The 25,296-nt window shown below is 39.7% G+C and overlaps 1 protein-coding gene across 5 annotated transcripts in view; it reads right to left on the bottom strand.

Moving 5' to 3' along the window:
• Positions 1-6,658: 6,658 nt before the first annotated feature.
• TBC1D4 (TBC1 domain family member 4) overlaps positions 6,659-25,296 on the bottom strand; it is a 251,307-nt gene continuing 232,669 nt past the window's right edge. For all 5 annotated transcript variants that reach the window (XM_067713173.1, XM_067713171.1, XM_067713172.1 and 2 more), the window contains 5 exons: positions 23,030-23,274; positions 16,661-16,820; positions 14,521-14,690; positions 11,157-11,333; positions 6,659-9,013 (listed from right to left, as the gene is read on the bottom strand). In XM_067713173.1, the coding sequence (XP_067569274.1) occupies positions 8,780-9,013; positions 11,157-11,333; positions 14,521-14,690; positions 16,661-16,820; positions 23,030-23,274 (986 nt within the window). In that variant the 3' untranslated portion in view covers positions 6,659-8,779. The remainder of the gene's footprint in view (positions 9,014-11,156; positions 11,334-14,520; positions 14,691-16,660; positions 16,821-23,029; positions 23,275-25,296) is intronic.

Below are 25,296 nucleotides of genomic sequence, written 5' to 3'. Positions count from 1 at the left end.
GCTTCAAAAGAAATGGGAAGAAAAATCAAGCATATTAACTCATTCATGTCACTGGGACATCCCTTCCTGCCTTGCCCTGTGACTTTAAAGATAAGTACTATTAAAGCACTAAAGAACGCTCTGATTCACAGGGAGATCAGCTTGGTGCTTTGTGTCCATCTAGAGGGGTGGGATAGGGAGGGAGACACAAGAGGGAGGAGATATGGAGACATATGTATATGTATAGCTGATTCACTTTGTTATAAAGCAGAAACTAACACCATTGTAAAGCAATTATACTCCAATAAAGATGTTAAAAAAAAGAACGCTCTAATTACATAGCTTTAATAGACTTATTAAACAGTAAATGGTGATTTCTCCCCATAGTACCCAATTTAGTACAGAAAGACTAAATTTGAGACCAGAGAGGACTCAAACAGAGTGATTGTTGGGCTAGACAAAACAGAATATAAATGTATAAGGAAAACTGAATATGCCCAAGTAATTCCTGCATTTCATTTTGTAAAGCCCCCTGAGATGTTCCTGAACACAGACTACAAGATGCGTGTTTAACTGAAATGATTATTTCTGAACAATAGCATGTTCTATTGAAAATAACATTTATCAATGTACAAATTAACTTGGTTTGAGAAGGGGACCAATATCAGACCACAGAAGACTTTTCCTTTGCAAAAGAAAACTTGAATATTAGCAATATTTGAACATCTCTTAGAAAAAATACTCTTTCCCTGTGTTTTCAAAAGCAGTAGTATTATTAAGAAAACCAATCTGCCCAACATCCAAGCTGCACATTCTAGGGTTCTTTTCATATAATCAAAACAATCATCCAAAACATATCACTAACCTTAGTGCGTTTGCTCTAGTTCAGGGCCTTGAAGGTTCAACAATTGATTTCATCAGCACACAAATCACATATTCATTTCTCAGGAGTGGACTCCCAAAAACTCAGTCCTGAGACTGATGTTTAAAATCAGAAACCCAAAGAGATATTTATACACCTGTGTTCCTAGCAGCATTACTCACGACAGCCAAAGGCAGAAGCAACCCAGGTATCCACTGATAGATAAATGGGTAAACAAAACGTAGTATATGCATACAACGCAATACTAGCCTTAAAAAGGAAGGAAGTTCTGATGTATACTACTACAACATGGAAGATCCTTGACAACCTTATGCTAAATAAAATACGCCAGTCACAAAAAACATACTGATTCCACTTATATGAGGTACTAGAGTAGCTGAATTCATACAGACCAAAAGTAGAATGGTTGCCAGTGGCTGAGAGGAGGGGGAATGTGAAATTATCATTTCAAAGGTACAGAGTTTCAGGTTTGCAAGATGAGAAGATGGTGGTGACGGATGCACAAGGTGAATACTTCACGCCACTGAACTGTACACTTAAAAAGGACGGATGGTAAATTTTATGTTATGTGTATTTTACAATTTTAAAAATTCAGAATTCCTGTTTTTAATGTAGATAGAAAAACAGACTGTCGGGGACTCGAGTACTTGCGCTTTCATGACTAGCCTGGCCTCTATGACAGAGCATCACCCAATCGGAAATGGAAGGCTGCTTTGACAACATACATTCAAACGAGGGGAGTACAGTGAACTGGATGTTTGGGGCCTCCGTCCAACACAGACACATCAATGTCACAACAGGGACAGACTTGTCAGACTATCCAAAACACTTGGATTTCTGGAGGCCAGGACTTGCTGTGTCCATTTTATCAATGAAGACAGCCTTGCCAGGGCTCTTGGCTAAGGTTCCCTCCACTGGACTGCCAAAACCTGCCTGGTTTTCTTTCTTCCGTCTTCCCAAGACTAATCAATCCTCTTCTGATTAACCTAGTCATTCTTTCGCTATGCAAATATATTCAATTAGATCACAGCTGAAGCTCTCAGATCCAGGTGCTATTCTGCCTAAAATAACCTTACAGATGAGAGCAAAGATTGCTGATTTTACGTTAAAGAACCTCATGTTTCCTTTATATGAGGTTTCAGGGGATACCTCCTCTGAATGCCTGGGTATTGACATTTATAGACCTTATCCATGAGAGTCAATAAAATATTTAGTTCAAAAAATTTTTTTTCTGCTTTATATTGTTGGTATCTAGGAAAGTCAACACTTACCCTATTCTTAGGAGCCACCAGTTATGGTATGAAATGTTGATGGGAATTACCAAGAGGTATGAGATAAAACACTGCTTGGGGAAAAGGGGATCAGGGTAAGAAAACAGAAATGAAGCATGAGATGAAGTAAGAAGGAAAAAGAGAAATTAACAGCACGTGTCTCATGGAGTATCTGTGTATAGAATAGATAATATTATTGAATGCCCAGCAGCTCCTAAATACCACAACACAACCCGTTGATAAAACACAGCCGAGTTTATTATCACGGTAAGAGAGAACACCAACTCTACAGAGCACTGTTTGTAACTCAGGAGCAAAGTTTAAGGCAAGTATTTCAATGTGGTGCTTGATTAAGACTGGGTAAAGATCAGGATATAATAGTTTAAGATTGGTGAAAGAGCAAGGTGAGAATTTTGAGGTGAGGGATTCAAAGAGTCTTGGGGTATAAACTGCCTATTGAAATGTTTAAGGGTCTCTGGGGAAGTTCCTATAATGAACAACAAATTAACTTGTCTGGATAAGAGTCTCCCGGAACAGTAAAATTATGCCAGTGAAAACAATGCAATAGTAAAATCATGTTAATGTAGCCCATAAGCTGTGTGGGATACACGGTCTCAGTTCTCAGTATAATATGTATATGTGTAATGTTTCATATGTAATATACTTTATCAACTGCTATATTACACAGCTCCAGGGAGCACCTTCCACATTCTAGCCTTGAAAACAGTGTTCCTGAATTAGGCAGTGTGAGCGCCCTATTATATTTGTAGCGTGTATTGTTATATTTAAGGTAAAGGAGATAAACAACAAGGGCTAGTGTACAGCATAGAGAACTCTACTCAATATTCTGTAATAACCTAAATGGGAAAAGAATCCGAAAAAGAATGGATATATGTATAACAATCACTTTGCTGTACACCTGAAACTAACACAACATTGTAAATCAACTATACTCCAATGTAAAATAAAAATTTTAAAAATAAGGTAGAGAATATACTACATATGTTATAAATTATATATAGCACATAGCATATAGCACATATTTATGATAAAAGGTAAAGCACCACAGTCTTTTCACAATTTACGAAGTATCACTCAGTACATTCTGATTTTTTTTTCTTATAAGAACTATGAATTTATCAGGTAAGAACTTAAGCTAGGAGAGAGACATTTTTGAGGTCCCAACATCTAGCAAAGTACCCCCCCAATACTAGGCCACCAAGAAACATAAAATGCCGAATAAAATTACACCTACCTCTCAATTTACCTAAAATCCGTTAACATCTTTCTTTTGACAGAGTAATGATGACGTTAGCTTTTTTTTAATATGCATAATCCCCTCTGGCGGGGCCTGAGCTGTCTGTGAAGGTCACCAGTACCCCCGGGGTGGCCCACGCTGCGATAGTACACCCTGGCTACAGGGCGGGTGGTCAGTTCATCCCACAACACAGACCTAAGCGTGACCTGAAGGAGTGAGCCAGACGGAGTGCAGGAAGAAAGGAGCACTCCCAGACCCCCCAGGGCAAGAAGCAGCCGAGGCGAAGCAGAAAGATGGCAAGCTCAGGAACGGAGACGGAGCTTAACCATTTGACCTGAGCGGAGCACGAGGTAGGAGATCAAGCTGGACAGGCTACCTGGGACACACTCACGAAAGGCCAAGTGGGTTGTCTCAAAGATTAGATGATCCTGGGAAGAAAGACGAGCCCTCGAAGGGTTTTAAACTGAGGATAAACTTGGTGAGATTCATGTTTTAGGAAGGTCCCTCTGCCTGAGGTGAGCGCAGTCCAGGTAAGCGATGAGAACCCATATCTGGGCAGGCACCCTGTGCCAGGCCCTCTGGTGCTGCACTCACCTTGAAGTAGGGTTTGCAGTGAAGCAAATGTGGTTCCATCAGGTGGAACCCCAGGAAACTGACACAGTACTGCATGTCATGGGTAGACTGGAGGGAGACCAGGTTACTAGAGTCACCAACGCTTCACTCCAAAAACTCCCACTCAACATCTCTTCTGTAGCTTTTTCCCTATGCTTCCAGCTGATTCCCTCTCTATCCTAGATCCTTCTCTATTTGACTGAGACATTCTGCTTGCGTTTCTCACTCATCAAAACAAACACCCAGTAGCTCAATGTCTGTGACTTGAGAGCCCCTAGAAATGGGGTTGGTCTCAGTTTAACCCACCAGAGCAAGGACATGAACAAGGTACCTGCAAAAGCGATGGGGATGTTACAGGACCACGTTCTTCTGCCAGATGCGCAGCGAGCCGAACGCTGAGATGCCGAGGTTTGCAGCAGAGAAGGGGTTTATCCGCGAGACAGCCAAGCGAGGAGTCTGGAGAACAAACCTCAAATTCGCTTCCCAGAAAGTGAGGCGCTTGGGGTATTCAGGGATAAGGCTGAGGCCTGGGGAGCATGGAAAGCTGATTGGAGAGAAGGAAAAGCTGCGGTAATCGTCATTCTGAGCAGGCGCAGCAAAGCTGCGCGCGCTTCTGAACACGGGACGCACGCTCTGAGGGTGGAGTTTGGTGCCTTCTGACCTCAAGACGCCACCCATCGGGCACTCGCACATGCTCAGTTGGAGGATCATTGGTCCCACCCAGTCTTAAACAGCCCCGAGCTTTAACTGGACACAGCTGAATCCAAGTTCCTGGAGAACAGCTTGGGCAAACAACTTATAGTTTAGGCTACGTGAGGCTTGGAGGACATGCGAGTTTTTGTAAAAACAATTTAATTGAGCTTGATCAGTGTAGGCAGGTTAAGTTCATTACTCATTAGGCAAGTTGTAGTTTAAGGGATCTGATAACTACCCTCAGTTTCAGGGGGATATGGACAAATATTTAGCAGACAAAACTAGCGGGTTTCGGTGACCAATTATATCAGAGAGAGAGCGATCTAGGCTGACTTGCTTCCCCAAGGCCACTGCCATAGACCAGGTTTTTACTAATTTTTTTGGCCTAGATTTTTTTTTTTTTTTTGCGGTACGTGGGCCTCTCACTGTTGCAGCCTCTCCCATTGCGGAGCACAGGCTCCTGACGCGCAGGCTCAGCGGCCATGGCTCACGGGCCCAGCCACTCTGCGGCATGTGGGATCCTCCCGGACCGGGGCACGAACCCGTGTTCCCTGCATCGGCAGGCGGACTCTCAACCACTGCGCCACCAGGGAAGCCCTGGCCTAGATTTTGATGGCATTCACCTAACTGCAGTCTCCCAGTCCCTAGTTTCTGTCCAGATGTATAAGTGGTTTGGAACAAACCTGAGCATGTCTCTCTCCAGGTTACTGGCCTTTAATGGCTCCCATTTCTCTCTAGGTGGAGTTCAAACTCCTTCACAAGGCCTGCTAAGACCTTCATGAAAAAGCCCTTGCTTTTCCGGAGCCTCTTCTCTCACCACTCCCCTATGGGAACACTAACTGTACTTTGGGATTAAGGAATGAGTTTTGATTTCAGAAACACACCATCTTCTCTCGTTCATCTATTGTTTAAACACAAACCTGCTCAACTTCTACTGGCTATTCTAGGCTCAGGGCAAGCACCACCTCTTCTGAGTACTTGTCACCTACTCCAAAGTGCTGCTAGGCCCTCCTGTCACCTTGAGTGTAATGAGTGGATTACTTTGCATACCTGCTATAGTATAAACTCTCTTTTTTTCTGGTTAACCTCCTGCCACTAGACCACAAGCTCACTGCGGACAAGGACTGTATCTTCTCCACCTCTGAATACTCAGCATCTAGCTTGGCTTACACAAATTACTTGTTGAGTGAATGAATAAAAGGGGTGGAATCAAGACTCAGATCTAAAACATCTCACCTCAAACCCAGTGCTTTTCTCAATATATCAAAGCGAGTGAGAGTGATGCATCATGGTAGAGGACTAAATAATTCAGGTGGTAGATTTCCTATTTGTAATCCAGCCCAGGTGGGGTGGGAAATGCTGAAATGGTGATAAAATGGGTAAATTAACATGGATATTAAGAGACCATTCTACCTAAGCCTACACTGGCTCCTCAAACTACTACATATAGTACAAAATACTTAAAAGATTTAGTCCTAAAGTTAGCAAGAAGATACAGTATCCTTTTACTGAAATCCAAACATGCTTGAAAATATTCTGAAACATATTTTTATGTAAACACATTCATATCATATCCACCAATAAGTGCCTTTAATCCTTTTATTTGGGAGCTAACCCAATTTAAAAGTTTTGTATTTTCTTATCCTCTTTTTCTCTCTTGCTGTCTATGAGGGAGCATAAAAAACAAACGGGGTAGAATGCAGTACTGTCAGTGTGGTTGTCTTTTTTTACATTTATCAGCAAAAGGCTCCATTGGGAAAGAAGTTGAAAATTAGCACTGAATGACTGACCATGTCCTTTCATAAATGTTTCTAAAAATTATCTTTGTTGTCTCTGATTCAAAGAATTATCAGTGTGCAAATTTTAAGTAGCAACAATCCAACCCGTGCAGATTTTATAAAGGACTCTAGCCAAGACCTTCTTCTCTTTTACTATGAACAAAAGTAAAACCAATAAGCCAAGGAAACTGCAGCAATGTATTTATTGGAAATGAACTAGACATTACATTGATAGGATGAAGATGTAACAATGCATGAAGCATAATCGTGGCAACATTTAAAAGATCACAAAAGAAAAATTCATTTTCAAAAGAAATATTGTATCCAAGACAACTTAAGCTCCGAACACCATAGTACAACTCTAACGTTGACTTTGAACACCCAGAATAAAATTTACTTTAAACGGAACAACTGAAAGGAAAAGTTTCTTTTCCCAAGTTGAAGATTCCCTGGCTACCACCTGTGTATTACACATGAGGTAATTTTCATCACCAGACAGTAACCAGATAATATTTGTCATATTCCTCATAGGAAAATACCTCTCCTACAAATAGAGAAATTTGAGGGAAATCCAAGCAACAAAAGAGTTGGTGGCCCCAACTGATTGGGTCAGCATTTTCTAGAACTTAGAAATTACGTTAACTTTACTAGTAAGACTTCATTTTCTTTTGAGAAACTGCCTGGATTAGAGGGCATGCTGATTTGTAACAAGAGTCACTATATTACACTGAGTAATGGGGTTTGAGATGCTTATCATCTGCTCATCAAGGTTTTCTGAAACCTTTAGAGCTTTATTCTTCTACTCTATAATACATTGTAGCTTGTGTATAACAAACTCTCTCTGAAGAAAATTATCCCAGGTAATCCATCTGTGATGATACAAGTACTGCAAAAAGCAGTAACGAAAAATATTGTTTGGAAAGGCAAAAACGCTGTTATCAACTTTCCGAGGCACTATCATAGAATCATCTCTGAAATGGAGAAATTCCATGTGTAACTTAATTTTTAAGTTACTTTCCTTCTATTCACCCAGCATGCATGAATGTCTACGAATAATCTATCTGTAGACTGAGAAAGTCAGGCGTCCAAATGCAGAGTTGTAGGTTTCAGAAGGGCTTTCTCCTTCCCTTCCCATGGATTTCAACAGTTTACTTAAAATATCCCACAGTTCTCATAAGTTGTCACATGGAAGGGGAAGATGATTACAAGCTTATCAGACCTGTCAATTGGCAAAAAAAAAAAAAACAACAACAACAACGTATCTCAACACAGTACATCATCTTTAGAAAACCAATCATAATTTCATTTCCTTATCTTCCATTTAAGGTAGAGAGAACTAAGGTAAGAGTGCCTACATTTTAGTGGGAAATGGCAAATCCTTATCACCAACTGTGGCACCAAGGAAAGGGGAGTTCATTCACAACTGTAGGAATAATTTGAATAAAAAGGTAGAAAGTAGATCTAGACAATTTAGGTCCTAAATTAAATTTTTGAGGACTGATATTTTTAGTTTAAGTAACAATGCTGGTCTAATTTACTAGAAAATTAGTAGTGTTCTCTTTCACTTTGAGCTGGGTGGGCAAACTCAGCCACAGTCTTGCTTTCTCCTTCCACACACCTAAAGTAATGCCTGACCAGACTCAGAATGCATGTAGATGCAACATGCTCGTTGGCACAAAGCAGGCAGCAGGGGACGGCCCCTACGTTCCTGAAAAACCCATAAGGAGCCTGACTGGCAGTCAGTCATTTTCCTCATATACATATATATATATATTAAAAATGTCCGTAGATTTTAAGACAGATGCACATAAAGCGACACAAATGTTTCCACCTCTCCGGCACTGAGTGAAACGTGCTGTTCTTTGGAGAAAAAAATACATTCATTTTTTTCAAGTATATTTCAATATACAAAGATGTTCTAGCTTTGTTTCACTACAAAAACAAATGATTTCACATGGGTCCAAGGGGAATTTCATTTTAACTTCCCTTTGGTTTGGATTTCATGAAGTGTTGATTTTTTTAAAAAAACTGCTCTAAATATACACTACTCCTTTATGTGAAAGCATGAACTCTTTATGTCCGTTATATATATATATATGTACATAGTCAACAAGGACAGCAAAAAACAGTCTACATATGTACAATGGCTTAGAACTGGCATGCTCTAAGGAGAGCGAGGGTTACCGGCTCTGACTTGGGCTCGGAACCAGTTCAGTGGTTCTGTCAGCTCTGGGCCAGCGGCATGCACACTCCTTCTGTCGGTAGCATCCTCAGAGCACTTCCTGCTGGGGTGGCACGTCTTCAGTTATGGCTTGTTTCCTGTCTTGGCTTTGCTGTTAGGGTTGCAGTTGAAGTCTCTCAGCAGCGGTTCCCAATTGGCCAGAGCGTCTGCTGGCAGCAGCTTCCGAATTTGCTCCACTGCCTTTTGATAAGCCATTTTCTCTTGTTCCAGGGTCCGGATCAAAGACTTCATTTTGGTCTCTCTGGTTAAAAGATTTTCCAGGTTGGATTCCAAGGTCTGGATTTTAGCATGAGCTATCTGTTTGGGGCAAAAAACAAAATCCTCCAAATCAAAAATTTGAAGGTTTTGGTTCTTCATCATAGCAGCAGCCAGACCTTACACATGTTAACTAATCATGTCATATTACTTAATAAAACAGTATAAGAAGCAAATACTCTGAAACCTCCCATGAAATGGAGATTTCTTTAGGTTTCTCAAAAAATATAACTAGGGTACTAACAAAATACATGTCATTTCACTGAATACACCAAAAATGCAAAATTAAATCAACGTCCCACAGTGGTTGAGGGTCCTCACTCCACACACAGGTCTTCTCCTGGAGTGACTGGAATCTGACAGGGAGAAACAGGAGATTGCTGACTGCCCTGAAGTGCCCTCTGAGTGGAAATGCAGGGTTTTCTCAACACATACTTAGGACCCTATCAGTTTTAACAGGTGTCGGGTGTGCCCACGTAACTTGGGAACCCAGAGGTGATGAGAACATTGAACTGTGAATGAAAACGTCTGTAACCATTAATAAAAATCATTATAATATAAAGCAGGTGCAAACCCACTTTCCCTAATAAGGAAATGCTCAATTAATCACCACTGAAACATCCTAGCAATAAGGGTCAATACCCCAACTGTTTTTCTTTCTGAAAATAGACATTGTTGGCTCTTTTTTGGAACAGGAAAAGGCATAAAATTTTCTATGGGCCAGAGCTAACATAGATGAAGCGAAGGAAGCCTGAGTTCCTTCTCTGGGAGCAACTACTCTAGAGACCCTCATTTCTCAGCTGTTTCTCTCCTAGCTATCTTTGTCAGAGGATTCACTGCACATCGAAGCAGAGTTTTAGTGTCCTCTAGTGTGGGGACATGCGCAGTGCTGGGGAAGTGGCGGGTAAGCAGAAACCAATGAGCCGTGGAACACTTAAGCTCTAACTCAGCACTTAAGCTCCACCTCCCCCATCCCCCAGCCCCCAGCTTCACCTTCTCACCTCCCCATCCTCTGGTCACACTGAAGCCCCACCCCTCAGGGCTTGGATACACAGCGCACTTCATACAGGTTGCAGGTGAGTAATATTAATTTATACTAAATCGCTTACACATTGGTAAGGGTGCATTGACAAATAGCTAATATTTTATATTCCAAAATAACTGTAAACTCCCTGATGGCACGGATTATGTGTTACCAATGTTTTAATTCAATTCTCTCAAAAATGTCTCCTTTTCTTTCCATTTCTGTGAGTTTTACTCTAGACAGCTGTCATCATCCCCAGTCAGATTTCTGCAAATAATTGCTAGCTGGTCGCCCTACCTTCTCTCCCCACCTTCTCTCCCCATTCTAATCTGTCCTCATCAAGATTTCCAGATTGATCTTTCTAAAATATGGTTCAAAAACTTCGAGAGATTTCCTTCTCAACATGATTAAAGCCGTGTTCTTCTGCTTAACCCTGAAAGTTATCTACAATTCTGTCTCCATCCTGTTTATCCCACTGCGCTCCAACGTAAATCTTTTTTTTTTTTTTTTTTTTTTTTTTTGCGGTACGCGGGCCTCTCACTGCTGTGGCCTCTCCCGTTGCGGAGCACAGGCTCCGGACGCGCAGGCTCAGCGGCCATGGCTCACGGGCCCAGCCGTTCTGCAGCTTGTGGGATCTTCCCGGACCGGGGCACGAACCCGCGTCCCCTGCATCGGCAGGAGGACTCTCAACCACTGTGTCACCAGGGAAGCCCCAACGTAAATCTTAAACTGATGTTAAGCTTCCTCTACTGCTCTGCCACATCCTCCTTATTTAAACACCCACTACTGCTCACTCCTTTCTCCCACCAACCCTCCGAAGTCCAGCTCCAGGCCAAGTCCCCTACAGCTTTCCCAGCTTCCTATAGTCAATCCCTCCTCCCTTGAACTGAAACCAAACATGTACAACACCCAGTAAGTATTGAACGAGATTCTGCTTTCAGCTGCCATTTAACTATTTCGTGAGAGCAGATTTCCTCTCTCAATTGGTACTCAGATTGATATGTGCATTTGCACCCCCCAGAGCACTTGGACACAGTCCAGTACACAGGCCCACAGTCAGCAATGGTTCAATCCACACCACAGCTGCATCCTTTCTGGTATGGTTCTGTGCAGGCAAGGAGGCATCCAAGTGCGTTTTTGATCAAATTGTTATCTCTTTACCTGTAATTTTTCTAGGAGGTCCATGTTTTGTCTTTTCAGTTGGCTGTTGGCCCTCTCCAACTTCTCCATGGGTTCGCTCTCCTCGCAGGGATAGGAAGATTCCTGGAGCTCATCCTGCAGCACGTGATACTCCACCTCATAGGCGTGTAACTGTTTAGAAATATCCATCTCAAAAACCTGCCGTGAAAACACCGTGGGTTAGTCTGACCTTCAGGATGTGCACCAAGATACAGTCTGTGTATCTAGGGTACTTCAGGTAGATTTCCCAATACTTATTAATGAAGAATAGTATGACATATCAAAAGGAAGAATAACAAGTGTGACTGTCAAGTTAAGAACAAACAGAAGGCTTCTATACAATTGAAACATTCTCATAAGGCCAAGACTAGAAAAAGTTAATGCTCAAAGATATTTTGCAACCAAAATATACATAATCTAGGAATGGTCTCCCAAAATGTAGCCCACCACATAAACAACATTAGTTACTGAGTAACTCTTCCCTGAGTTACTCAGGGAAGCAGATGATCATCTTTGCTGGTTATAAGCACAATTGCAAAGGGTATTTCTATAATAATGAGACCAAAAGCCTTTCTAATTGTTTGTCAATGGGGCAGAAAGGTCTTATGCTAAATATTTTCATCTACTTGCTAATCTATGTGAGCCTCTTGGAAGTCACTAACATATCCTACCATAGAGAGAATCTTCTAAATTCAAAATCTTCAGAAACCCTGGACACTGTACAGAGCTATTTAATTGGGGCTACCTCTGCTCTCCCATATCGCCACCCACTAGGAACAGTTTGCTTAGAAGTCAGAGGACAGGCAACTCCTCCTTAGTCTAAACTGGTGAGGGAAAGTGAGGCCGCAGCTGCCATTTAAGCATCTGTATCTACACTAACAGTGTAGGGAGAAAAGAAACCTACAGTGAGAAAAATCTCACTTGCTGACTTACCCTCCTACTGTTAGAGATACTCAAATCTTAGAATTTAAATGATATTTCGAGACAACCTGGTTATTCCCCTCAAACAAGCATCATCTTTTCCCTATGCAGTGGGTATGAACACAAAGGACTACTACACAACCATTAAAAATGAGGGCATGGATCTACATTTATTGGCATGGAAAAACATCCAATACTCTGCAAATATTTTATTAAAAAATCAGGTTATACAATAGCATGCATAGTAAGATTTCACTTAAGTAAAACTGTATACATATTTATTTGTGTATATAATTAAAGAGATTATAAAAGGATATTTAAAAGGCTTTAAATCTCAAGGTGTTGAGATCTATAGTTACTTCTACTTTCTTCTTGGTGCTGTTCTGCATTATTTGTGCTTTTTACAGTGACCATAAATAAACTTTATTTATTTATTCATCAAAGCCTCCTTTAATATTAACAGTTCATTGCATATTCAACTCTATTTGTTAGAAAATGATCTCTAATATCAAGTCCAAATCTACCAGCCTATAAATTCTATCCATTAATCGTAGTAATAATCTCTAAAGCTAGGCAATTCCCTCATTAATTTTAGAAGAGAGGTGATCTGATTTCAAATCAGGTATCGTCTCTCTCTAAAAGCACAATCGCTGCTTGCCAGTCCAAAAAGATATTTCTGAAGAATTAGTAAACAAGTGAATGTGTAAGTAAAAGTTATAGTTTTCAGTTTCCAGAGCATTTTTTTTTTTTTTTTTGGCTGTATGCGGGCCTCTCACTGTTGTGGCCTCTCCCGTTGCGGAACACAGGCTCCGGACGCGTAGGCTCAGCGGCCATGGCTCATGGGCCCAGCTGCTCCGCGGCATGTGGGATCTTTCCGGACCGGGGCACGAACCCATGTCCCCTGCATCGGCAGGCGGACTCTCAACCACTGCGCCGCCAGGGAAGCCCCAGAGCATTTTAACAAATAAAAATTGTTCATAGATATTTACAGAATGATCTGCTTGTGATTTCAATTCCACATAGTGGAAAGAAAATTTTATGTGTAATAATATGAGTTTTTCTTACAGAGTGAATAATAGTGTACAAAATTCTTCAACTGAATTGGTTACATTTGCTCCTAAAAACGATGTTATTCCCATTTTGCAGGAGAGGAAGTTGAAACTCAGAGAGGTTGTAACTTGCCCAAAGTCACACAGCTAGTAGATAGCTGGACACCAGCACAAGATCTCAAACTCCCTTTCTCTTGCTCCAAACTGTCTTTTATCTGCTACCTTAAGGGCCTCTAGGAAAGTGGTAAATTTAAATGTTATCAATACTCATAAGGCATGACTGCTGTATCTACAAATCTGGTCTTAAGTGTATTCATGTCATCTGAACAACAATATATAACTACCACTTACCTATGAAGAGCCAGGGACTAGATATACGATGTGCTGATTACCCTCCATTTGCTTCCTAGATCCATTCTCTGCCCTCATCCATTCTCTGAACCCTGGGAGGCAGACCCCCGTGACCTGTTTTCCTTGCTGCAGGCTTCTGGTTAGGTATGGCCAATGGGAAAAGTCATCAGGAGATCAAAAGGGGCAGGGGAAAGAGGTTGGGTACTTCTTCCCTGCTCCTTCCCTGTCTGGCTCACCAAGAACACAGCAACCTCCAGAGTTCTGGTACTCGCTAGGCCTGGTAACATTGTTCTGTCATCCTTCTCCTGATGGGAGAAGCACCATGGGTATGAACAGTTTCCCTCTGTTACTAGTTCCTGGGTACCTAGACATCTGTGCCCAGTTCCCTTAACCCTGCCTACACCCCTGTAAATGGTACCTTCCTTTGAATCATTGGAGGTAGACTCTGTTTCCTGCAAGGGACCCTGACTGATACAGCAAGTCTCATTTAAACCACACAAAACCTCTTAGATCAGAATTGTCTCATTTTGGAGGTGAGAATACTAGGGTTCAGAAGATTAGGGTGATGTGTGCAAGCCAAACAACTAATAAAAGAGCTAGAAACTGATGTAAACCCAAGACTGTCTAATTCTAAAGTCTGTGCTCTTGTCACATATACTCCTTATATATTTTAAAACAGAATTAACAATATTACAGAGGTAAGTGAGTCTCAGCTTACTTATTTATTAGGTACTCCTAACTCTGTCAGTTCTATCTTCAGTCTCACCATTGGTCTAAGTTGGAAGGTTCCTGAAAAACTCATGATGTAGCACTGAACCACCTTGCCCAGACACAGCCTCACAAACAATGTCACAAGGGAGAAATTACACAGTAGTCTCGTTTCTAGATAAAATGTATTTGATCAAATCAAAAAGAAAAAAAACCTGTCAAGCAAAACTACATCTTTATGCTAAAACATTTAATAAATAATTAGTAGAGAAACTGCTGTCTCATCTTATATCTTATTATTACCATTTAACTCATACCTGGGTGATAAGTTTTTCCATTTCAGAGGAATTCATATCAGGGAGCGTGCTTTTAAGGAACTCAACAATATTTTCAAAGTTTTCACATTCCATTATGAGTGCCTCTTGGTTGCTCAGCAGGCTGAGGGCAACCTTAAATATAACTTCAGTTCCCTGAAGAAAAATAATATCTGAAAAAAAGAGAGATAATTTTCATGATCAAAATTATGCATCTACTATTGTAAAAAGTGACCTCTGTGTGTTAAAGGGTTTTTTTGGTGTGTTTTTTGCGTGTGTGCGCGTGTGTGTTGTTTTAATTACTGCAACAGAACCACAGAATATTTTGCAAAATAAAACTGGTCAAAATCACCTAGATTTGAAATAAATAATAATATGACTGGAACAAAAAAACAGTTGTTTAAATAGTCTTACTTATTTAGGAACCTCAGATAAAGAGCAGGGTAAAAAGAAAAAGATAAATTATATATCTGTTTGCCCATGCATTTATAATTTTTATTGCCAAATTTAATGGAGACTAGGTATACCTCAATAACACTGAATCCATTGATATTTAGATTTTTCTTCACAAAGGGAATACAGAAACAAATCAACATAACCAATTAGGACTATTTAAACTCTCATGACCAGAATAAAAAACTAAATGAAGCAGTTAATATGTGTGCAAGCCAAACAACTAATAAAAGAGCTAGAAACTGATGTAAACCCGAGACTGTCTAATTCTAAAGACTGTACTAGAGCAGCAATTAAAAAAAAAAAAAACTTTAAAAGAAAAATCAAAACCAGTATATAACCTAAATCAGAAGAGAAAAAGAAAAGCTACCCTAACCCTGAACTTTGCTTCCTAACAAATACAAACATGCAATAGTTTTGAAAAGTATTAAATACTTTTGTATGAGCGTTCCTTTCAATCCATGCCATTCCACAATCAATAATAAAGAGGAGGTCGTTAAAAATGAGGGAACCATGGAACAATTACTTCAAACATGGTCATGCTTCTAGCTCATGCATCTTTCCCTTTGCTGACAGTCTCTATTCTTCACTAAATTCTAAGAAAAGAATGGAGCACCTATCGTAGAGCTGACAGCATCATTCATATTCTCTTAGCAAAAAACAGACGACTGGGGGGATTTGTTTCCTGAATTCTGTTATCAAGCTTCCAAGGGTAGATCAAAGAGAGATACCCTAAATATTTAGAGATACCTTAAATATTTTGATTTGATAAGCTATTTTCTGAGAAGCAAATATATAAATGAAAAGATTTATAGAAGATCCATAAATAGGAACCCAAGCTCCAAAGAAAACTTCCCTGGAGAAAAGCAATCGCGTATACTCAAGAAGAGAAATTTGGTAAACATTTGATTCCGTGCATCTCGGTTATACTCTTTTGCTGCACTTTGCCTATAAATTGTATTAGTGCTAATGCAGTGTTTAACCTTTAAAACCACAGCTCCCAATAAGAAAGACACTGTAGGGCTTCCCTGGCGGCACAGTGGTTGAGAGCCTGCCTGCCAATGCAGGAGACACGGGTTCGGGCCCCGGTCTGGGAAGATCCCACATGCCGCGGAGCAGCTGGGCCCGTGAGCCATGGCCGCTGAGCCTACGCGTCCGGAGCCTGTGCTCCACAACGGGAGAGGCCACAACAGTGAGAGGCCCGCATACCGCAAAAAAAAAAACAAAAACAAAAACAAAAATGCCATTAGAAACAACATTGGAAAATGTACTTCTGTTAACCCAGTTAGAGAACATGTTTCTCTGTGTTTTGAATCCAGGTTGAAGAGGACAGTGGGGAAGGAAAATAAAAAGAGGTAGTAAAGATGTGTTTAAAAATCTAAAAAATCATACAATGTAAATCCTTATTTCATTATACTGTGATTTTTTAGGTATAAAAGAAAATAAGAACTCCATTACAGCTTACTCAAATAAAGAAGCTCAATTCTTCTTTCGCTTTGAATTTCAATTTTATTTAAGAACAATATGGTTTCAAATTACTCTCAGAACAGAGCCAGGCTTATTTACTAAATTCCACTACCAATTTGCGATTCTGTGTAATGCTTGATAAAACAATTGGAGCACCTTACGGCTAGAAGTATATCCCTTGGAATAAATAACACTGTTTCACTGGATCATCAGCATCTCTTACCAAAAACTCTGGCTACAAATCCTAATGGAAATTGAGAGGCAAACAATGTGAGGAACCAGGGGGCAGCATAAAGACTGGGGCTGATTTCATTTTCTTCAAGATGATTGTAGAGATCTCTGTGATAGTCATGAAGGAGCCTGGACAGCTGGTACATTTGAATCTAAAGTTAATTTGGAGAAAAAAAATAAAATATTATGCATTTATCTGAGTGTACATAAAATACACTAACTTTAATTTTATAACACTAATATTTAATAATTAATTCACAGATATTTGATAAATTTGAATCTAAAGTTAATTTGGAGAAGAAAAATAAAATACTATGCATTTATCTGAGTACATAAATACACTAACTTTAATTTTATTACTCTAATATTTAATAACTAATTCACATATATTTGAGAAATAAAAGTAGTATTTTTTTAACTTTTTATTTTATGTTGGAGTATAGTTGATTAACAATGTTGCATTAGTTTCGGGTGTACAGCAAAGTGATTCAGTTATATCTATATCTATCATGTATCTATTCTTTTTCAAATTATTTTCCCATTTAGGTGGTTACATAATATTGAGCATAGATCCCTGTGCTATACAGTAGGTCCTTGTTGGGTATCTATTTTATTTTATTTTTAACATCTTTATTGGAGTAAAACTGCTTTACAATGTTATGTTAGTTTCTGCTGTATAACAGAGTGAATCAGCTATATGTATACATATATCCCCATATCCCCTCCCTCTTGCATCTCCCTCCCACCCTCCCTATCCCACCCCTCTAGGTGGTCACCAAGCACCGAGATGATCTCCCTGTGCTACGTAGCTGCTTCCCACCAGCCATCTATTTTACATTTGGTAGTGTATATATGGCCATGCTACTCTCTCACTTCGTCCCAGCTTACCCTTCCCCCTCCCCGTGTCCTCAAGTCCATTCTCTACGTCTGCATCTTTATTCCTGTCCTGCCCCTAGGTTCTTTAGAACCATTTTCTTTTTTTTTTTTTTTAGATTCCCTATATATGTGTTAGCATACTGTATATATTTTTTAACATCTTTATTGGAGTATAACTGCTTTACAACGGTGTGTTAGTTTCTGCTTTATAACAAAGTGAATCAGCCATACATATACATACGTTCCCATATATCCTCCCTCTTGTATCTCCTTCCCTCCCTCCCTATCCCACCCCTCTAGGCTGTCACCAAGCACTGAGCTGATCTCCCTGTGCTAGGCGGCTGCTTCCCACTAGCTATCTATTTTACATTGGTTAGTATATATAAGTCCATGCCACTCTCTCACTTTGTCCCAGCTTACCCTTCCCCCTCCCTGTGTCCTCAAGTCCATTCTCTACATCTGCATCTTTATTCCTGTCCTGCCCCTAGGTTCTTCAGAACCATTTTCTTTTTTTTTTTTTTTTTAGATTCCATATATATGTGTTAGCAGACGGTATTTCTTTTTCTCTTTCTGACTTACTTCACTCTGTATGACAGACTCTAGGTCCATCCACCTCACTACAAATAACTCAATTTCGTTTCTTTTTATGGCTGAGTAATATTCCATTGTATATATGTGTCCCACCTTCTTTATCCATTCATCTGTCGATGGACACCTAGGTTGCTTCCATGTCCTGGCTATTGTAAATAGTGCTGCAATGAACATTTTGGTACATGACTCTTTTTGAATTACGGTTTTCTCAGGGTATTTGTCCAGTAGTGGGATTGCTGGGTCATATGGTAGTTCTATTTTTAGTTTTTTAAGGAAACTCCATACTGTTTTCCATAGTGGCTGTATCAATTTACATTACCACCAACAGTGCAAGAGGGTTCCCTTCTCTCCACCCTCTCCAGCATTTATTGTTTGCAGATTTTTTGATGATGGCCATTCTGACTGGTGTGAGATGATTTGTATTTCTCTAATGATTAGTGATGTTGAGCATCTTTTCATGCGCTTCTTGGCCATCTGTATGTCTCCTTTGGAGAAATGTCTATTTAGGTCTTCTGCCCATTTTTGGATTGGGTTGTTTGTTTTTTTTTGATATTGAGCTGCATGAGCTGCTTGCATATTTTGGAGATTAATCCTTTGTCAGTTGCTTCATTTGCAAATATTTTCTCCCATTCTCAGGGTTGTCTTTGCGTCCTGTTGATGGTTTCCTTTGCAGCAGTGGGTAGATGTCAATCCCGGACTCCTTAACTATCCCTTCCCCCCACCCTTCTCCTCTGGTAACCATAAGTTCATTCTCTAAGTCTGTGAGTCTGTTTCTGTTTTGTAAGTAAGCTCATTTGTATCATTTCTTTTTAGCTATAGTGGCGCAATGCGTTAGAATGCAGTACTTACACAGTACTGTTTTATTTTATTATTATTATGTTCACAAATCCAAGTTCATTTAACTGAGTTCATAAAGCAAGTCAGTGTAAGTCCATCTACAGCTATGGAGCACATTTCTCTGTCATGAGTGTTTTGGTATCACCATACGTACACGGAAATGGTAATTTTTCCTCATGTAGGAAGGTATTGCTTTTGGAATTTAAATCAGAACTGCCCTGGCTCAGGACTCTCATGGAAGGCACATCCTAATTTCAGACCAATTCCAGAAAAGCTTCCAGTCTAAGGAATCTACCACATCCAGTTCAGAAGCAAGAACTTCTCTCTTTGCTGAGCCCAGCATCGGATTTACGATGGAACTTGCCAGGCAGTCTGCACTGCTAAGATACTGTTAGGCTTCCAAGGTTATGGAGCCAAAAGCTCGAGCTGTGATTTCTAATATCCAAGGTATTCCAGCAGCATATTTTTCTTGACAGAGGAGATTAAAGCAAAAAGTGCAGTCTGGGGCTTCCCTGGTGGCGCAGTGGTTGAGAGTCTGCCTGCCGATGCAGGGGACACGGGTTCGTGCCCTGGTCCGGGAAGATCCCACATGCCGCAGGGCGGCTGGGCCTGTGGGCCATGGCCGCTGGGCCTGCGCGTCCGGAGCCTGTGCTCCGCAACAGGAGAGGCCACAGCAGTGAGACGCCCGCGTATCGCAAAAAAAATTTTAAAAAGTGCCGTCTGAATGTTTCTAGTACTGAAAGAAGAATTTATTTTATTTGGCTACTGAGTTGATTACTCATATTTCAAAAAAGAAATTATAAGCAGCTTATAGTAACTTTTAAACTCTCATGCTTGGGGTAGCTAAAAGTAAAGCAGTAGTAAATAACAAACAAATCTGTGATTTGTGCTTTAATTTAAATTTTTATCTACACAGTAACAGATTGAGTAGTGGGTCCTTGATCAGTTATATCAGCTTCACTCTTTGGTGTGAAATACATCCAACATTTTATTAAATCTAGCAGAACTTCTTTCTCTAGAAGATATCATCCTTAAGTAGTTAGTTCTATAAAAATGCCTTAAAAATAGCCAATTATATTGTGAATCCAACAAACAACTGTTTTTCAGAGCACAAAACTAAAAATCAAAGTCCTAGACATAAATATAGCAAACGTTTGATCTCTGGAGCATATATCTGTGCAAGCTATGGTTCCACACAAGCTGTAAAAGGAAAGAATTAAAGAGCCACAGGAAGTCATAACTCTAAAATAAGAAGCGTAGCAGCAGTCAAACAAAGAGGCTTAAAACAATGAGATTAGAGGGCTTCCCTGGTGGCACAGGGGTTAAGAGTCTGCCTGCCAATGCAGGAGACATGGGTTCGAGCCCTGGTCCGAGAGGATCCCACATGCCAGGAGCAACTAGGCCCGTGCGCCACAACTACTGAGCCTGCACTCTAGAGCCCGCGAGCCACAACTACTGAGGCCTGCACACCTAGAGCCCTGCTCCACAGCTTCTCCACAGTGAGGAACCCACGCACCACAGCGAGGAAGGGCCCCCGCTCACCACAACTAGAGAGGGCCCGCGCACAGCAACGAAGACCCAACTCAGCCAAAAAAATAAAAATAAATTAAAAAAGGAGAAAGAGAGATTATAATCTCATTAACTCATGTTGGAAAAAATCATATATTTCCCTTAGGCCATTTACAATTTTAAAACTAGATATACTGGGCTCTATCAATAAAAAAAATTGGTATTTTTGGTAGCTCAAAAATAAAAGAAGTCTCATTAGCAGAATAAAAAGAAAGCCTAAAAAAAAAAAAAGAAAGCTGTTCAGCTATGATCTTAACACAGAAGCAATACTTTTTTCTTTATAGAACTTTACTTTTTTCCTACATTCTAAACTAGAGGTTAAGAACATTTCTTCCATCAAGGTGTATTTACATTAAATTTTTTTTGACAAATAAAACACAAGTTAGTCTTCCTTCAAAGGAAACTTTCATAATAAGATGCCATTTGCTGAGAATAAATCATTCTTCAAATCTACCTTACACATAACATGAAAATCTTCCAGTGGAAGAGACAGAACTGGAGAAAGGGAGATGAAGAGTGTAGCAGAGAGAAGATGGAAAAAAGTAGAGACCAAAGACTTCAGATATAAAGATATAATGCTTTGCACTTAACACAGAAAATGGCAGACACAAAATGTGATGGACCATAGTTAAAAGAGACCTTGACCCCCTCCCTTTACAGATAAGCTCAGTGTCTGCAGTGCCCAACCCCAAACCACACAGGTAATCAGAAATCCTATCAAGTGATCCCAAGCGTGCTGCCACTTCCACTCGTGAACACCATATTGATTGGATAAGAAACACTTTCTATTCTAGAAAGTAGAAAAGTGTTGCATCTCACTTTATAGATCAAAAAGTTCTACTTTCCCAGAATAAGGTCCCCAATCTCATGGTCTATAAGAACACTGCCCCCAAAGATTCTTAAACATCTTCATTTTCATAATTATAGACAGAAAATATTTCTTGGTAATTGTGGGTCATATTAAATCAATGTATAAATCCAGTTTATATGAATTTTTATGATGTCAAATGGATGAGGAATTTTTAAATTGAAAAATGATTGCATTTTTAAAGTGAAAGCTGTATCTACCCTTTTATTTATGAACCAAGACTATATGCTACTCACAAATACTTTTCATTCTTTGAAATTTTAATGAGAGATCGCAAACTGTTATTTTTGAAAATCAGACCTATTGAACTCCTTACAAGGGCACCAATGCTTCCTACCCGATATGATACAGTAAACTGTTTAGAAATAAAGTAAAAAATAAAACCTTTCACAGTCATTACTATTTCACTTGTGGAATGTTTATAGACCTATGCATAGTTATCAACTAGGAATCACTGTATTTGATTTCTGTATCCTGGTGAACACCCTTCATATGAACTCACAGCTGAAACCCAACATTGAGAGCAAAGCCCTATTTCCCTGCCAAAACTTTCATATTGAAGAAGTAATGAAAAACGGAGCATTCCCTCTCCACTCATCCTTTCAAGAAAATATCACTTACTATAATATTCATAAAGTGAAAACAAAGTCCTTTTTTGTCCATGGATTGGTAAGACTGAAATACTAAATGTAAAAACTGATCATTGGGAATCAGGAAAAAGTATATTTTAAAAGCATTTAAAAAATATTTTAGTTCTTATCTAAAGCATAACATTATGACTAACTGGGCATCATGCCTATCTCATTTCAAAGGAGGAGAACCCTGACATTCTTCCCTTTAAAGCCTTCCTTTATATTTTTATGACCAAAAGCTTTATATTGCAAGGTAGTGGTTGTTTAAGATAGCATATCTACAGAGAAAATTTAAACTTTTTGTTAGAAAACAATATGTTAAGGAAAGTGAAGTTTAAACTAGAGAGGAGAAATGTGTAAACAGGGAGTTTGAAATAGGTTGACTACAGCCATGGCAGTGAATACCCTACTTAACTGAAAAATCTTAATGGTGCTTCTTCAGAGCATGATAAGAAAAGCAGACTGAACAAGCACTGCTGACTCTGAACACTTTTTCCTCTATAAGGGCCTGTCTGACCTTAAGATAAAGCAGGGGAGACATGGAAAGTTCATGAAGAAGCATGATATAGATACCTGCCATTTATACACTCAAAGAATAAAACATTATATTTTCAGATTTCAAACAAAATATCTATGATTTTTTTCAACTGACAAGGTAAGGAAAAGTGAATAAAGTTGACTTGATACTTTCTCCAGGTAACTCATAGACTTAGGAAACAGAGACTTAAGTACACACTAGAATGGCTTATTTATTTACTTCAGAAACAAAGGAAAAGTTACTCTGCATACGGATGTCATACACTTAGAGGTTTAGCAACATCGCAAATCCCACACTAGAACCATGAACTAAAACACGCCTCTACATTTATCCAAGTTCCAAGACAATGGGCCCAAATTTCTTTAAATCTTAACCGTAATTTAGAAGAGGGCTCCCGCTAAGATTTCTGGTGAGAGTGTTACACATTCCTTGTGAAGATCTGCCACTCACCTGTAGAGACATCATGTCAGGTCGGTACTGCTTGCGAAAGCCCAGGTCATACATGAGGAATTTCAGCATTTCAAAGGCTTGCTCTTCACTCATGTGCAGAAGCAGGACTCCAGCCACAAAGCTGATCCCCTGACAGTAACCCACTTCTTTGTCCAGCAATGAGTAGGCTTTCAAGAGGTTAAAGAGAGACAGCTGCCCTGCCCCAAGCTGTGCTGAAAAGTAAGGATGAGTAGGAAATGTCCTCCCTGCAGAAGAAAAGAAAAATATTTTTGAGATGACCTGATGTTTTGGAGACCAGAGTGAAATTGCAATCCAGTGATTTCCAGGAATAAATAAACGCTCTTTTCCAAACCACTGAATGCTGCTCGGAGCACCCCTCTCACTAACAGTCTCTGTCCCTCTAGCCAGTCCCAAGTCCTACCTGCCAGACCATCACCCCATCTCCATGTATATGATAGGGGAGCAAACATCTGATGCTAACCAGCGCTTCTTTTTAGGAAAAAAAATTCCACAAACAAATCAAAGACATATTCAGGAGAGATCCCAGGAGAATAGAATATAAAACTTATTCTGACTATAAATCAAGGCTAATTCTAAGTTCACATAAAAACTACCTGCTAACTGAAATCAGAATTCTACCGGAGGTATCATATGATTTAGAAAGAAATCTTAGTGGTCCATAGCAGACTCCTTCCTGCTTTTCTTGTATTATGACACTAGAGGGACTTTCCTAGGGTTGTTTTGTTTTACATTCAGCCTATCATTCAGGAAATACTTGTTTCAAATATTTTTGGTTTTGTTTCTTAAACTACTTCCATGAGCCACGTAGACCTCTTTTCTTTTTTCAGTATATCCAAAAAGGTCAAGGATAGTGAAGGGTCAAGCTGATTTTAAATAAATTCCCCTCCAAAATTCACCTCTGTGTACAAAATTACCATAGAGACACTTCAGCAAGCAAGTTAGTCCCGGATTTTCTAAAAAGTTGGTACTAAATGCTGAAACAAACCCATCTTCACCACCAAAGCTGTATACAGTGCTTCGGGACTTTCCTTGTGCCATGAAAATGAAGGGGATGTTAACTTCCTTGTGAAATGATTACTCATGTCAGTTAGAACTTGTAAGAAGGCCAGATTTTTAAACGTTTCCCACCAGATATGCTTAAAAGTGATTTTTCACCTAGGAACTGATAAGATTAATTCTGCAGAGCAAATAAGGGGAAGATATGAGACTATAACAAGAACACACTGAGGAAACACAGATGGCTACAAGCAAAGTCAAATAAGCAATTTTTAAAATTATCATTTTACTTTCTCACTTAAAATGCTTGCTACAGAAAACTATAAATATACCGTCCATCCGTGACATTAGCTCCATTTTTTTCCGACCAGCCTTTTCCCTGTAATGTGATCTCATCATCGCCGTCTCTTTAAGGATATCTTGACTAGCTCTAAATACGACATCCCAATTTCTAGTCTCATTATCAATTTCCGGTCACAGAACCACCGATCTGCAGAGGCCCATAGTTCACTGTCCTTATTTAAGAGACAGGATTGAAACTCAGAAGCAAAGTAATTTGCTTAAAGCTACTGTTCAGTGATAGAATCGGGACAAAAACTGAAGTTTTCAGTTTCTCTGTAAAATTCTCCATTTCAATTCTATTGGGCTCAAAAACTATTAACTGAGTTGGCCTTTTCCCAACAAAAGCTGTTTGTCATCCAAAAGGAGCAGAGGTCCGTTTTGGCCTGTGATTTTTATATATCCTAAAATAAGATGAGCCCAAATAAAAAGTAATCCCGGGCTTCCCTGGTGGCACAGTGGTTGAGAGTCCGCCTGCCGATGCAGGGGACGCGGGTTCTTGCCCTGGTCTGGGAAGATCCCACATGCCGCGGAGCGGCTAGGCCCGTGAGCCATGGCCACTGAGCCTGTGCTCCGCAACGGGAGAGGCCACAGCAGTGAGAGGCCCGCGTACCGCATAAAAAAAAAAAAAAGTAATCCCTTGTTTTCCCAAATGGGCTCAAATAACGTATCTGGCCACCTTAAATATATCAACCTTTAGGAATACAGATGAAATAATCCAAATGTCAATGTACAATATTTAATCCAATAAGTTAGATATTTTAAAAGAATAAAATATATTAATTTAGAGAAAAATTAGAGACATATACTTTTTAAAATCACACCATTTTTACTTTCCATATGTTATTTGAAATTCAGCATTTAAAAGGATGACTTTATGATGCTGCCACTGGAAATGCACATAACATTAG

The sequence above is a fragment of the Pseudorca crassidens genome, chromosome 18, assembly GCF_039906515.1.
Source record: "Pseudorca crassidens isolate mPseCra1 chromosome 18, mPseCra1.hap1, whole genome shotgun sequence".
NCBI lineage: Eukaryota > Metazoa > Chordata > Mammalia > Artiodactyla > Delphinidae > Pseudorca > Pseudorca crassidens.
This window is presented reverse-complemented; position numbering and strand designations above follow the sequence as displayed.